The sequence below is a fragment of the Brassica oleracea genome, chromosome C7 (assembly GCF_000695525.1).
Source record: "Brassica oleracea var. oleracea cultivar TO1000 chromosome C7, BOL, whole genome shotgun sequence".
Classification (NCBI taxonomy): domain Eukaryota; kingdom Viridiplantae; phylum Streptophyta; class Magnoliopsida; order Brassicales; family Brassicaceae; genus Brassica; species Brassica oleracea.
The window spans coordinates 44,600,602-44,610,728 of NC_027754.1; the positions used below are offsets into that span (position 1 = coordinate 44,600,602).

Genomic DNA, 10,127 nt, shown 5'->3' on the forward strand with positions numbered 1-10,127 from the left:
GGGTTTACCCAAGGGTTTAAGGTTTTCCCAAGGGTTTAGGGTTTAGGATTAGAGTTTAGGGTTTAGTGTTTTGTTGACAACATTTTTTTTTTTTAAATTCGTTTTTTATATATTATTTTTATTTATTTTTAAATTTTATTTTGAAAAAATAATATAATTTGCCAAGTTATTTGGTTTCTTTAATTAAAAGATACTAAATTTAAAATGATAATTTTCTATTGGTTGGTGAATCTAAAGGTTCACCCTAGGGGGTGAACCCAAGAATAACTCATTTTCTTTAACACATGTACCAATATTAAGTTTTAACGAAAACTTTGGATAGATAATGCATTATGCATAGTAGCTTCTAAAACGTGTTAGTTGCTAATGAATTAGACAAAGAGATATACAATGATAAATTATCTATAATCTAACTCGACACGCTTTGTCTATTTTTCAATTGAGCTTAAGAAAATAGTATATTGATAAATGGCAAGTGTTAAGAATGAATTTAGTACGAAGTTTCGTCTCTGTTAAAAAAAACAGTTTAATTTAGCAAAAGATAATATTTTTATAATAATAATTGAAACGTTCTAGTAATGTTAGGGATCGAGTATATCCGAATCTGTAATGCGGAGTTCTTGTGGTTGGACCATGCTGACGCAGAAACTAGCTGTCTTTAGCCATCAGATCTGACTCAGCTCATAAGATTCTGACACGTTACTTTCATCCAAACTCAAACAGATCATTCGATGCACCTGTTCGCGGCGCCTTGTATTTGTTTCTCCCACTCCTCAGGTGGGTCCTATCTCTATAAGTGTGGGTCCTATCATTTATCCGGGTCCCACATAGGCTTCACTTTCTGACTATATATATCCTTCTAGTTTAATCCTATTTTTCTTCATCCTAAAAAACAAAAGAAGAATTAAAAGAAGGAACAGAGAAACATTTTCATATCTCTCTCTCTTCTCGAAAGCAATGGATCGGCAAAACTCCGATGACATCATGAAGTTTCTCGACGGAATGGCTAGCTCCGACGATGTTTTATTTGGTTTTCTTGACGAAGGGAACCATTCACCAGAGGATTACCCTGATTCCGGTAGCTTCGCCGGCGGCGAAGAATCCGATATGGACAACGATGCCGCCGGTTGCAACTCAGAAGAGAACAAAACGTTTTGGAATGAACAAGAACAACTTCTCCAGGTAATTTTTTAAATATATATATTAGTTGATAAACTCTATAATAGTCTCTTCTTTGATTATAATAAAAAAAAATCAAGTTTTTTTGGTGGGGTATACTTAATTTGGTTTTGGGGTTTATGTTAAATATGTAGGCGACACTGTATAGGACAAGTTCTATTGAGACAAAGATTCGACAAGCAACCAAAGAAGCGTTGAAAGAAGTGAGATCAAAGGGTTTGCAATGTGTTTGCCGGAGACCGATGACCGGCGGTTGCCGTAGCTGTTTACGCGGCGAAGTGGCTAGCCGTCTCCGAGATGCCGGCTATGATTGCGTCATTTGCAAATCCAAGTGGAGAAGCAATCACGAGATCCCTGCAGGTATAATAAATTATATCCCCATTTTACTCGGTTTTTCAAATTTCCTGTATTTTAATAGTTTCCATCTGATAAAAAAATAGTTTATGAATAAATTAAAAAGATTTGTGTGATTCGATTTATGATTTTTAGAATTAAAGAAATTTTCAAAAACCTTACGTTTGATATGGACTTGTTTTGAAACGTTCAGCCCTCCTTATCACCAAGTCAATGGAATTGTCTAGATATTTGCTTATTGTATCAAGTTGTCATTAATTATAATAATAGTTGGACTAACCATGATATTTATTAATTGAAAATATTAGGCGAGCATGAATATTTGGAAATCGTGGACAAATCTGGATCAAAGAAAGGCGAGATCCGTGTGGTGATTGAGCTGTCTTTTAGGGCGGAGTTTGAGATGGCGAGAGGTAGTGATGAGTACAAGCGACTCATTGGAATATTACCTGAAGTGTACGTCGGAAAAACAGAAAGGCTAAAATCGCTGATAAAAATACTGTGCACGGCGGCTAAAAAGTGTATGAAAGACAAGAAAATGCACATTGGTCCTTGGAGAAAACACAAGTACATGCAAGCCAAATGGCACGGCACCTGCGAAAGAAAATCCGCGATGCTTGTTGACACGGAGACGGAGGAAGATAAGAGTGTGATGCCAAAGCCTAGAGTTTCTATGTTGAATTATGGTATTTATGGTAATTTATCCTCCGGAATGGGCCGTCCAGCCGCCGTCGCGGTCGTGTGATTATATACATATATAATATATATAGACATACGAATATGATAAGTAGCTTAGGAGGAGAATAAGTGAAATGAGTTTCACATTGAGAGTTTGCGTGGGATTGTATGGCCGATGATTTTGTGCGCCCAAACAGGGCAACTCCTTGGATCCATTATAGTATACGCAATGTTATTTTAACTGAGGTAAATTCTAATTGGCATCCTTAGTCCTTAGACATGAATGGATGATCTACTTGCTGAAGGTTACTTGTAATAATTGTCGAAAGCCAACACGGTTTTGTAAGAGTCACTTAGGCAAATGAACAACGTGAATAAAAAACATGGGCTTTGACTAGTAAACAATTCAGAGGAACAAGTGGAATTAAAAGAAAAAAAGTACAGGGAAAAGAATATGGATTTTACAGGAATATTTTTTTTTGTGAAAGAAATTAATATATAGCGTCGCAAGGTTGAATAATGGGTATTTAAAATGGGAAGACTTGAAATTGATACGTGCAAGTATCATCGTTTTCCGACAGAGCATTAGGAATCTAAATCAAGGATTACTTAAAAACAAAGATCTGGTACAAATTTGTTGTTTTGTTGAAAAGATAAAGATTATTATTGCGCATGACAAACATGTTTAATAATCCAAGTTTTGACAGAGCATTACAAATCTGAATCAAGGAGTACTTCAAAAAACAAAGGCTGGATTATTGCCCGTATTTGAAAGCCTTAGCGACTCTCCCAACTTTTCTTTACTAGAGTCAATTGACCAATCACAACTTACCACATAACAAAATACACAATTTAGTAAACATATCTCTATCTACTATGAAAATGTACAATTGTCATTCTTTTATGAACGGCGAATCGGTAATTCACACTTAATGTTTATTTTTTAATATCAGTCTCGACCGAAGATTTATCTATCTGAAGAAGTTTTGCATGAATCATGTTAATACTACAACGTTCTACTTCTACATGTACGTGGGAGAATGATAACAGTTTTTCTTTTGTCGAGAGAATGACAATATAGAAACAGTTCAAAGTTCAAACAGTTTACCAAAACAATAATAATTCAAACACAGTAAAATGGCACATTAATATTAAACTCAACTGTAGAGGAGTTAATACCTTGCCATTATACACTAGACCATGGAACTTATGATAACTTCGAGAACCAATCCTAGAGGACCCATTCCAGGACCAACCGAACCGGCATTATTGCGAGCTCTTACCGGTCCTGGAGCCGGAGCAAAAGCTTCTGAATTAGAAAGAACCACTCCTAGTGGAGTAGGCGCTGGAGACGTCAAAGCCTGATGGACTGGAGAAAGAGTCGGTGACGGGGAAGGGGATGGCTGACGGGGACGGTGGGCATGACCTTGACGGCTAGCTTCTGCTCATTGGGACACTTTTCTGAGCTGCCGCTGATGAAAAAAAACGGACCTGAGCGGCTAAGCACAAAGAGAGAGTCTCCGTCTGATAGAGAAGTTATGGGTGAGTCGTGTTGCATGTGTTGTACTCTTCTTCCCTCACCTCCAACACTGAACCTTTTTCCTTGGCGTACTTAAAATCTTGCAGTTGCACCAATTGATATTATCATGCTTTATTACTTTATAATGACATTAATGTGTACAATAAATAGGAGAGAAGAAAGAGACTTACAAAGAGTGTCATTGACTTGAAACCGGTTCCGGTGAGAACAATGAGAATAATCCTCGGAAGGAGTAAGGATCCAACCATTTATCCCACCAACATAGAACTTGTACCCATTTGATAAGCCTATTGCATTCCCCAAACCCATTAACATCACTATCATCAAGTAAGCATCAAACCTTATGACCAGACCCATCTCTCCAAAACTTAAACTAATAAATCTCAAGTAAGTTACTCTCCTGAACTGTATATTGCTCTTGGGTGCTTGTATGTGTATTTATTGTGAAAGTAGAAATCATAGCCGTTGGATGAAGCCTTTTGGCCGCAACCAATTCGCAAGAGAATATGCAGATTAGTTTGAAGCGTTTCAGTTTTGCTCTTCTCTTTTCTTCACACGTTTTGACATGCAATGGATTTAACGGCTATCTTCTTTTCACACTTTTTATTTACTCCCTTACAAAGCACAAACAGCCATTATTAAAAACCAGATCTTCTAATTTGATAGTAAGTTATTACAAAACTGAAATCATTAGTTTTTAACTTACCGTTTGTATTTTTTTGTTTATTTTATCCTGGACATGATGAGTATTATTAACTCTGGACAGAAATATGTACAAGTTAGCTAAAAAGGAGTTCAATACAATCAAGTTTTAGTGGGCTAATTAAATGGATCAAGTATGCAATAAGACAGGCTTTCTACTTTTAAAGCCCAACTAGTTCTATTGGAGAATAATATAAATTTTCTTTGGATCAGAATAAATGACCTTCTTCCATGCTTTAAGTGCACGATACGCTTGCTAAAGATGCTGGTTATGGTTTTGGGAATGACTTGTTTGGTGGTGAAGCTTATGGTTTGAGGAATGACGTGTGTGTTGCTGAAGGCTATGCTTTGCGGTTGATACTAAAGAGACATGAAAAAGAAGGAGTGAGAGAAGGGCATGAAATGTAAGAGAGAGAGCCATTGAAAGACACAAGTTATGGATCATTTGTTTGAAGTTTGTGGATTTATTATACAGAGACACTTTTTACGGTTCAGTCTTTGGAGCAAGGTTTGCTGGATCAAGTAGTCCCATAAGCTCAAGGAAAAAGACGATCAACTCCTTACTTATAGCTGTCTGAAGTGGTTTAAGTGAGATCTGAGGCTGACACTTGAAGATCCAATCTTAGGGTTGGATTTAGATCACTAACTCGCTTACAACCCACGTAAACCCAATCTTACTAGTACAATCTTTAGCATAACCCGTAAATATAATTTTGAAGACCAAATCTTAGGGTTGGATTTAGATCTCTTTATTGTTATGTCCCCCAACTTGAGACTTAAAGGACAAGATAAAACATCTACATCCACTGAGAGACTTTTTCTTATTATGTCCCGACTATTTGAAAATAAAAATAGATAGTGGGAAATAATAAACTTTTTAGTCTGCTAATTAAACAAAAGAATCTAAACGTGTTAATTAGGCCTACGAAATCGGATGTTACTTAAAAAGCACGAATGTTACTGAGAAATGTTCTACTCTCCATAGTCCATACGCTACGTATTGAGACCAGATTACATGCAGTAATATGGGCACATGTATTAGATAACAAACGCATGGCATGCGATAAAATCATCCGAGCTGAAAGAGAACTCGGCTAGAATTAATCCGATTTTAGGAGCCATGAGAATTACATGTGTTCATTAAACTAACCATGCATTATAACCTAGAAAATATAAATTAACTGACTACTACATATACATATATAGATACATCGAACTGTGATCACACAAGAATCATCTCTCCTTAATCGCTATAGAGTAATCAGTTAAAGAGACCAATGAAGATACATCGTGCCATAATCCTGGTGACACTCTTGGCCTTGACCAAGACCGCCGTTTCCCAACTTCAATCGATTGAGCAGTGCAGAGAGGTGTTCGACAGTTTCATGCCGTGCATGGGCTTCGTCGAGGGAATCTTCCAGCAACCTTCTCCACAATGCTGCAGAGGCGTGAGCCACTTGAACAACGTCGTCAAGTTCAAGACTCCAGTTACTACTCTTTCTCTATTTACGGTTTTTCTTTTCAGTATAGAGCCGGTCATAGATACAGCCAAGTGAATCACTCGTCTTGGACCCCGAAAATTTTAAGTTAATATATATACACAGATTCCCAAATTATTTTAAAATTCTAATATTAAAGTTCTTACAAATTGTTTATGGCTCTCGGTATCTCAAGGCTGGTCCTTCTTTTCACCATTAGCTATTAGTAATCTGACGTTATATATTAAGCAGCGATCGAGGAAGAATGAGCAGGGGACTGGAGAGTTAGAGAGAGTATGTGAATGCATAGAGATAATGGGAAAAGCAGATCATCTTCCTTTTCTGGCATCCTCCATCAACAATCTTCCTCCCCTTTGTTCTCTTTCTCTCAGCTTTCCTATCTCTGTTGGAATGGACTGTTCTCAGTAATTATTATTCTCCTCTCCATAATTTTTAACCTAAGAATGTTATTTTGTTACAGTTTTCCTATGTGTAAAGGACTAATATTGGAGTATTTTCTTTCATTACAGGTTTAGAAACATGAAGGAACTCGACGCTGAAAAAGTAAACTAGTTACAAGAATATATGAATATTGGAAAGGGAAGACTTGTAATAGCTATCTGTGTATGATATATAATTTAGCTTATTGTATTAGTGACTAGTCTAAAAAGCAAGCAAATGTTAAGTTCTATAAGCGGTTATATATAAGTATATTGTGTATTATAATCAGCTGGCTTCTACTTTTATAGTTCTTAATATCATTATGATACAGTGACCATTATTATGTACAGAAAAAGAGTAATTAGTGTCTGTCCATTAAGCAAGAATTTTTTTCTCGGCGAGTAAATATGTGAGATGAAAATGATGGCTCAAATTGGTGAATTAATCGCATTATACTTGAGAAGAATATAAATAATCAAGAAAGAGCGATTACAACTGACCACTAATCGTCGAGTACTACTTTTATGTGTGTGATTGGTATACCAATGACGAAAACCTTGATTAGACATATCACCAACTCTTTGATCATAGATCATTATCCTCTTAGCGATAAAAATTAACAAAATCTTTGGGATATATAATTGGGTTTTGAAAAAATGACCAATTTGAGTTTCCATCACACTACGTATAATATACAAAGAAAGCGTTTTAACATATGATTCTATTGTTATTTGCTTGACGAAACAAACCAAATTAAGATTAGGAAAAACTGAAGGGATGTCACTCTAAAGGACGAAGACTTGGAAGGAACGAAGAAGACACTCCAAAGTGAATCTATTGAATGAGCCGACATGAATTTATGGAGAATAAGAAAATGAAACATAAGTATTGTATGTAGTACTTGGCTGCTACATGTATAAGGAAAACGGCATCTTTCATAAAACAAAAATAAATATCTATAGTCGTAAATTAATGGTTTGATTAATATTTTTAATAAACCTGAAAATTAACAGTAGTATCGAATCAGATTCATAAGAGTATCTCAAATGTATGTTTCTATATTTTTCTCTAAAATAGAAATTTCTACGTTAGAGTTGGATTTGCTCAAATGTATGACTTTATAATAGAGTTACTCTATTTTAGAAGAAAATATAGAGAAATGTTACTTTTTACCACTATATTTAAAGACGAAGATAGCACATCTCTATTTTTTTTTATATAAATAGAGATTTGGAGATCGTCTAACAAGGTACTTGAGTTTACAACAACAAAAAAAAAAAAAACATACTTAAAATATTGAACTTTTAAGAAAGTGTTAAAGCAATGGGATTAATGAAATATTTATTGTGATAAAATAACAGAAGAAGAAAAGTCGTGGGAGAAGAGTACGCGTTGGCATTGGCCGACGCAGCCGAAACTGTTACTGTCACCGCCAGTTCACATTTTCTTACATCAAAGTCAAAAGACCATTCCTGTCATAAATAAACCCATCCCTCTCTCTCTCTCTCTTTCTCTCTCTCTGGTTTTACTTGGATCATCTCAGACGAAGACAAAGGGAGTCGAGGGTGTTTTCTTAGAATGGCAGGCAGAGAAATTCTCCATAAGATGAAGGTACTAATTGGCTTATCTTATTTGATCTGATCTGATCTGATCTGGTCTGTTGTCGGTTACCCTTTTCTTGGTTGGCCTTTGATTTGATTCGTTTTAGTTATTTTCTGTCTGCACTTGGAATCAGCTTCTCTGATGTTAGAAGTTTTATCTTTTGCCTAAAGTTAAAGGTCTGAGCTTTTTGTTGATCCATCGAAAATTCATGAGTTCTTTGATTAAATTCGACTCACATGTTAGTTACCATATTATGAAGATTCTGTGCAAAGATAGTAGTTAAAGGTCTGAGCTTTTTGTTTACGATACTGTCCTCTGTTTTGGTTATGATAGTGTGCTCTGTTTAAAGGTCTGAGCGTTTTTGTTTAAAGGTCTGCAAGGTTCTCACTTTCATGTCTGGTGGATAGAATCTTTGATCTTGTGTGATTGCAGTATTAAAATACTCTTTATTGTTTTGCTCTGTTTTATTATTAACCCTAAAGGCTGGGATCTGCGGAGCAGCTCCTGACATGGGAAGAGGCAAAAGCAAGATGTGGAAGAACATCACTCACGGGTTCCACTTTATCAAGGGCAAATCAAACCATCCCATGGAGGACTACGTAGTCTCCGAATTCAAGAAAGTCGACGGCCACGAACTCGGTTTGTTCGCCATCTTTGATGGTCACTTGGGTCATGATGTTGCCAAGTACTTGCAGACCAATCTCTTTGACAACATTCTTCAAGAGGTAAGTAAAAAAAAAAAAATCTTAACTTGCCTAAAAAAGGTGAATTAACACTGACTGTTGCTTATTGTTCTCAGAAGGAGTTTTGGACTGATACGGAGAACGCTATAAGAAACGCTTACAGATCAACAGACGCAGTGATACTTCAGCAGTCTCTCAAGCTTGGTAAAGGCGGATCGACGGCTGTAACGGGGATCTTAATCGATGGTCAGAAGCTAGTGGTTGCTAACGTTGGAGACTCGAGGGCGGTGATGTCTAAGAATGGCGTTGCGCATCAGCTCTCGGTTGATCACGAGCCAAGCAAGGAGAGGAAAGATATAGAGAAGCGAGGTGGCTTTGTATCAAACATTCCAGGTAAAAAGAAGCTCTGTCTGTGTATATTATTACGTTTCTTGACTAGCTAACTAACGTTTCTTGAAGTGTTGCAGGGGATGTTCCACGTGTAGATGGACAGTTAGCGGTTGCTAGAGCGTTTGGAGATAAGAGCTTGAAGATACATTTGAGCTCAGAGCCGGATATTACGCACCAGGCAATTGATGAGCAGACTGAGTTCATAGTTTTCGCGAGTGATGGTATATGGAAGGCAAGTTTAGTGACTTTGGTATCTTGTGTGTTTGATGTAGTGCGCAAGCAGCAGCAAAGCACTTGATAGAGGTAGCTATATCTAAGAAGAGCAAAGACGACATCTCCTGTATCGTTGTCAAGTTCCACTAGTATCTTCTTCTTTTTTCAGAGCTTTTGTCTATAAATTACCATCAAGTTTCCAAGATAGAGATGTATTTTTAAAGTTGTCTGTAAAATGAAATTTCTTTTAAAGTTGTCTAAAATCAGTAATGAAATTTCTCAGAATAAGTAATATAGTATATATTATGTTAGTAATGTGTTTGTTTCCTCTACAAACCACTAATAATACGTTGTACCATTTCTAATACATTTTGCTATTTTACTCTAAAATTATAATACGAATGAATTTGAACCAATGTATTTTCTTATAATAATATTGTTTTCAATATAGAATAACAATAGAGATTACTATTTTTTCATCTAAATATAGAAGAAAAAAATATAAAAAAAATTCAGAGAGATATAACAATAAATTAGAGTAAAACCGCATCTAAGTTGTATTATAGAATTAAAATAACAATGAGTTGGAAATGTTTTTGGTAACAATATCGAGTGGAAGGACAAGTTTGAAGCAGTGGTTTTTAAGTTCCAATCATGTGATGGAATCGATATGCAGACAATGTTAGAGCATCTCCAATGGTGTTAGCACCATTGGAGTCCTTATAATTATTAAACTAATATATATATTTTTTTAGAATAGTTAAAGACTCTAATCAAAATAGTATGTCCAATGGTGTTCTTTAATTTGGAGTCCTTAGGGATAAAAAAATATTAAATTTAAAAACATGTAAAATTTAAAATTTTATT

The 10,127-nt window shown here is 35.8% G+C and overlaps 3 protein-coding genes and 1 pseudogene across 3 annotated transcripts; 3 read left to right on the top strand and 1 right to left on the bottom strand.

Annotated features, from left to right (window-relative positions):
- The first annotated feature begins 888 nt into the window (after positions 1–888).
- On the top strand, positions 889–2,462 carry LOC106303554. Its single transcript, XM_013739819.1, has 3 exons — positions 889–1,182; positions 1,314–1,539; positions 1,842–2,462. Exons 1-3 carry the CDS (start codon positions 958–960, stop codon positions 2,276–2,278), a joined length of 888 nt encoding a protein of 295 aa, XP_013595273.1. The 5' UTR covers positions 889–957; the 3' UTR covers positions 2,279–2,462.
- Positions 2,463–3,404: 942 nt separating this feature from the next.
- Positions 3,405–4,108, bottom strand: LOC106305586 (annotated as a pseudogene).
- Positions 4,109–5,669: 1,561 nt separating this feature from the next.
- Positions 5,670–6,624, top strand: LOC106305356 (non-specific lipid-transfer protein 13). The gene is made up of 3 exons (XM_013741736.1): positions 5,670–5,940; positions 6,184–6,356; positions 6,462–6,624. The coding sequence occupies exons 1-3, from the start codon at positions 5,731–5,733 to the stop codon at positions 6,502–6,504; spliced, it is 426 nt and encodes a 141-aa protein (XP_013597190.1). The 5' UTR covers positions 5,670–5,730; the 3' UTR covers positions 6,505–6,624.
- Positions 6,625–7,858: 1,234 nt separating this feature from the next.
- LOC106303415 (probable protein phosphatase 2C 58) lies at positions 7,859–9,345 on the top strand. The gene is made up of 4 exons (XM_013739689.1): positions 7,859–7,983; positions 8,457–8,699; positions 8,774–9,050; positions 9,125–9,345. The coding sequence occupies exons 1-4, from the start codon at positions 7,951–7,953 to the stop codon at positions 9,343–9,345; spliced, it is 774 nt and encodes a 257-aa protein (XP_013595143.1). The 5' UTR covers positions 7,859–7,950.
- The last annotated feature ends 782 nt before the right edge of the window (positions 9,346–10,127 follow it).

Bases quoted from the DNA above. Each gene is read 5' to 3' on its own strand.
- LOC106303554 (XM_013739819.1), top strand. From the start codon at position 958: ATGGATCGGCAAAACTCCGATGACATCATGAAGTTTCTCGACGGAATG. The intron at 1,183-1,313 runs GTAATTTTTTAA...TTAAATATGTAG, and splicing joins AACAAGAACAACTTCTCCAG to GCGACACTGTATAGGACAAG. The intron at 1,540-1,841 runs GTATAATAAATT...TGAAAATATTAG, and splicing joins CAATCACGAGATCCCTGCAG to GCGAGCATGAATATTTGGAA.
- LOC106305356 (XM_013741736.1), top strand. From the start codon at position 5,731: ATGAAGATACATCGTGCCATAATCCTGGTGACACTCTTGGCCTTGACC. The intron at 5,941-6,183 runs GTTACTACTCTT...TATATTAAGCAG, and splicing joins TCGTCAAGTTCAAGACTCCA to CGATCGAGGAAGAATGAGCA. The intron at 6,357-6,461 runs GTAATTATTATT...CTTTCATTACAG, and splicing joins GTTGGAATGGACTGTTCTCA to GTTTAGAAACATGAAGGAAC.
- LOC106303415 (XM_013739689.1), top strand. From the start codon at position 7,951: ATGGCAGGCAGAGAAATTCTCCATAAGATGAAG. The intron at 7,984-8,456 runs GTACTAATTGGC...TTAACCCTAAAG, and splicing joins AAATTCTCCATAAGATGAAG to GCTGGGATCTGCGGAGCAGC. The intron at 9,051-9,124 runs GTAAAAAGAAGC...GAAGTGTTGCAG, and splicing joins CTTTGTATCAAACATTCCAG to GGGATGTTCCACGTGTAGAT.